The 2,560-nt window shown below is 46.9% G+C and overlaps 1 protein-coding gene across 1 annotated transcript; it reads right to left on the bottom strand.

Annotated features, from left to right (window-relative positions):
• Positions 1-1,718: 1,718 nt before the first annotated feature.
• LOC138283537 (histone H2A type 2-C-like) lies at positions 1,719-2,117 on the bottom strand. The gene has a single exon (XM_069221476.1). The coding sequence runs from the start codon at positions 2,115-2,117 to the stop codon at positions 1,719-1,721; it is 399 nt and encodes a 132-aa protein (XP_069077577.1).
• Positions 2,118-2,560: the final 443 nt, after the last annotated feature.

Genomic DNA, 2,560 nt, shown 5'->3' with positions numbered 1-2,560 from the left:
GTGCACAAAACCTAGACCTGATATTCTAGATACCTAATTGGAAGAAAATTACCAAATCATTTTTGTTGATAGTTCCTGTTTAAGAGAGAACACGGAAACATTAAGAGCAGGCTATGCATTATGCACAATCTCTGGAATTCTTGAAGCTTTCTGGCTTCGAGGAGTCTAATCTGCCCAAGTGGCTGAATTGTGTCTCTTACTAGAGCATGCCATGTTTCTGCACAGCTTAAAATTGCTGTCTATAACGACAGTCAGTATGGATTTGGAATAGTGCATGATTTTGGCCAGCTATGGTCACAGAGAAGTTTCATGACCTCTTCTGGCTCACCAGTGAGAAATGATGAGAGAATTCATGATTTGTTACAAGCTTTACAAATGCCAGAAAAGATTGCTGTGGTGAAATGCAGTGCACACCAGAAATCGCAAGATTTTGTGTCATTGGGAAACGGATATGTAGATAAAGTTGCATGGTTTTGTGCATTGAATTGTATATCCTTCAAAGAAAAATGGGAATTTTGTTTTTCTTTTTTTGTCCTCATACATCTCACCGGTAAGTCACACCTTATTTCCACCGGGTTCTCACTTGTATCCGAAACAAAAGTGGACATACCGTCCAAGGAGGACCCTGTGTCACCTGCTCAGCCTGCCTGGGGTCACCCTCAGTGGCTGGCACAGATGTAAGAAGGGGGGGGGGTTTGAATCATCGGACAATATGCCCCTAGGAAGGGGCCCATTTCAGGAGCAGAGCCCATAATTTCCTTTATTTCCTCCTCTGTTCAGGGCCACCCACCTTAAGATCTAATTTAGCTGTATTCACAAGCATGTCCAACCAGCTCCTATGCAATGGGGGGGGGCTGTCATCACCCACTTCAAACATATCTCCCTTCTGGCTAATAAAATAGCAAAAAACAACAAGTTCCTACTATTTCTTGACCACCCTACTGACTCGTCGGGTTTGCCAAAAATAATAAGAGGGAGATTTACATCAATTCCTTTCCTGTAACCTGTGATAATGTTCCCACCACCTCCAACCAAAAAGAGACAACTCCTAAGCACTCCATAAACATATGAACGTCTGCAGCGTTTGGAGCTCCACATTTAACGCACTTCACCACTTCCCCTTTCTTTATTTTCGTAAGTGGGGTGATATAAGCTCTATGTATCACATACAGGTGGTTCTTCCTCAGCGGGGCAGCCTTAACTACCTCAAAACACATTCTCATGGATTCTTGCCACCCCGACTGTGCTATTTCTTTCGTCATAGTGCCTTGCCACAACTGCTCCAGGAATTGTTACATGAAGAAGACATTTGTAGAAATTATGCTTTAACTATGATTGACACTTGGGAAGACTCTACAGGAAGCTGTTGACAGGGAAGAAAGGAAAACATGGGTTAAAATGAAATATGTTCAAAGGGAAGATGATGTTTGGGTGTCCGGGAAGGGAAAAATAGTTCTTCCAAATAGTTTGTTGACTCAAATGGCTAGATACTGTCATGGTCAAGCATATGTTCAGTGGAATGCCATGATTTGCACATTTAAACAGGTGTGGTTTATTCAAAAATTTAGACAGGTTGCCGAAGCAGTTTTCCGCCGTTGTATCATTTGCCCACTAATGAACGTGGGAAAAAGAACAGTTGTCAGCATGAGCCCTATTAGGAGAGGGGGAGGTCCATTTAGCAGGAGGATTGAGATATGTGCTGGTGAGGCTGCGGCGCTTCACTTGCTTGCTTTGCCCCCTGCCTTGTGGCTCTCGGTTTTCTTGGGCAACAGCACGGCCTGGGTGTTTGGCAGAACGCCTCCCTGGGTGATGGTAACTCTGCCCACCAGCTTGTTGAGTTCCTCGTCACTGTGGATGGCGAGCTGGAGGTGCCTGGGGATGATGCTGGTCTTCTTGTTGTCCCAGACCGCTTTGCCAGCCAGCTCAAGGATCTCAGCAGTCAAGTACTCCAGGACTGCAGCCAGATAGACTGGGTCACCGCCGCTAACCCGCTCCGCGTAGCTTCCCTTTCGGAGCAGCCTGTGCACTCGGCCCACAGGAAACTGCAGTCCAACTCGGGAAGAGTGTGTCTTGGCCTTAGCGCGGGCCTTGCCTCCTTGCTTTCCGAGTCCAGACATGGCGAGCAGCTGCTACAGGTTCTCACACTCGGATCATTTTCAAAGTCCTCGTCCACGCTCACAAAACCCTCCAGGACACTGGACCAGCCTACCTCAACAAACAAGTAAACTTCCACATACCAACTCGACAGCTCCGCCGCCCTCGCTACAGTCCCCCGCATCCAACGCACCACCTCCGGTGGCAGATCTTTCTCCCACCTCGCTGCCAAGACCTGGAACTCCCTCCACATAAACCTACGCAAGACCCAGGGCCTCCTAACCTTCAAAAAGCACCTTAAAACATGGCTTTTTGAGCAGTAACCGGCAACTCCCCCCCTCCCAGCACCTTGAGACCCTACCGGGTGAGTAGTGCGCTTAAGACATTATTTGATTGCTTGATTAATTGAGTGATTTTTTGCATTTTTAGTCATTGGATTGAAGCATACTCCACACGCAGAAATGAG

The sequence above is a fragment of the Pleurodeles waltl genome, chromosome 3_1, assembly GCF_031143425.1.
Source record: "Pleurodeles waltl isolate 20211129_DDA chromosome 3_1, aPleWal1.hap1.20221129, whole genome shotgun sequence".
NCBI lineage: Eukaryota > Metazoa > Chordata > Amphibia > Caudata > Salamandridae > Pleurodeles > Pleurodeles waltl.
Note: the sequence above shows the minus strand (reverse complement) of the source record. Positions and strands in the feature narration are given on the sequence as shown.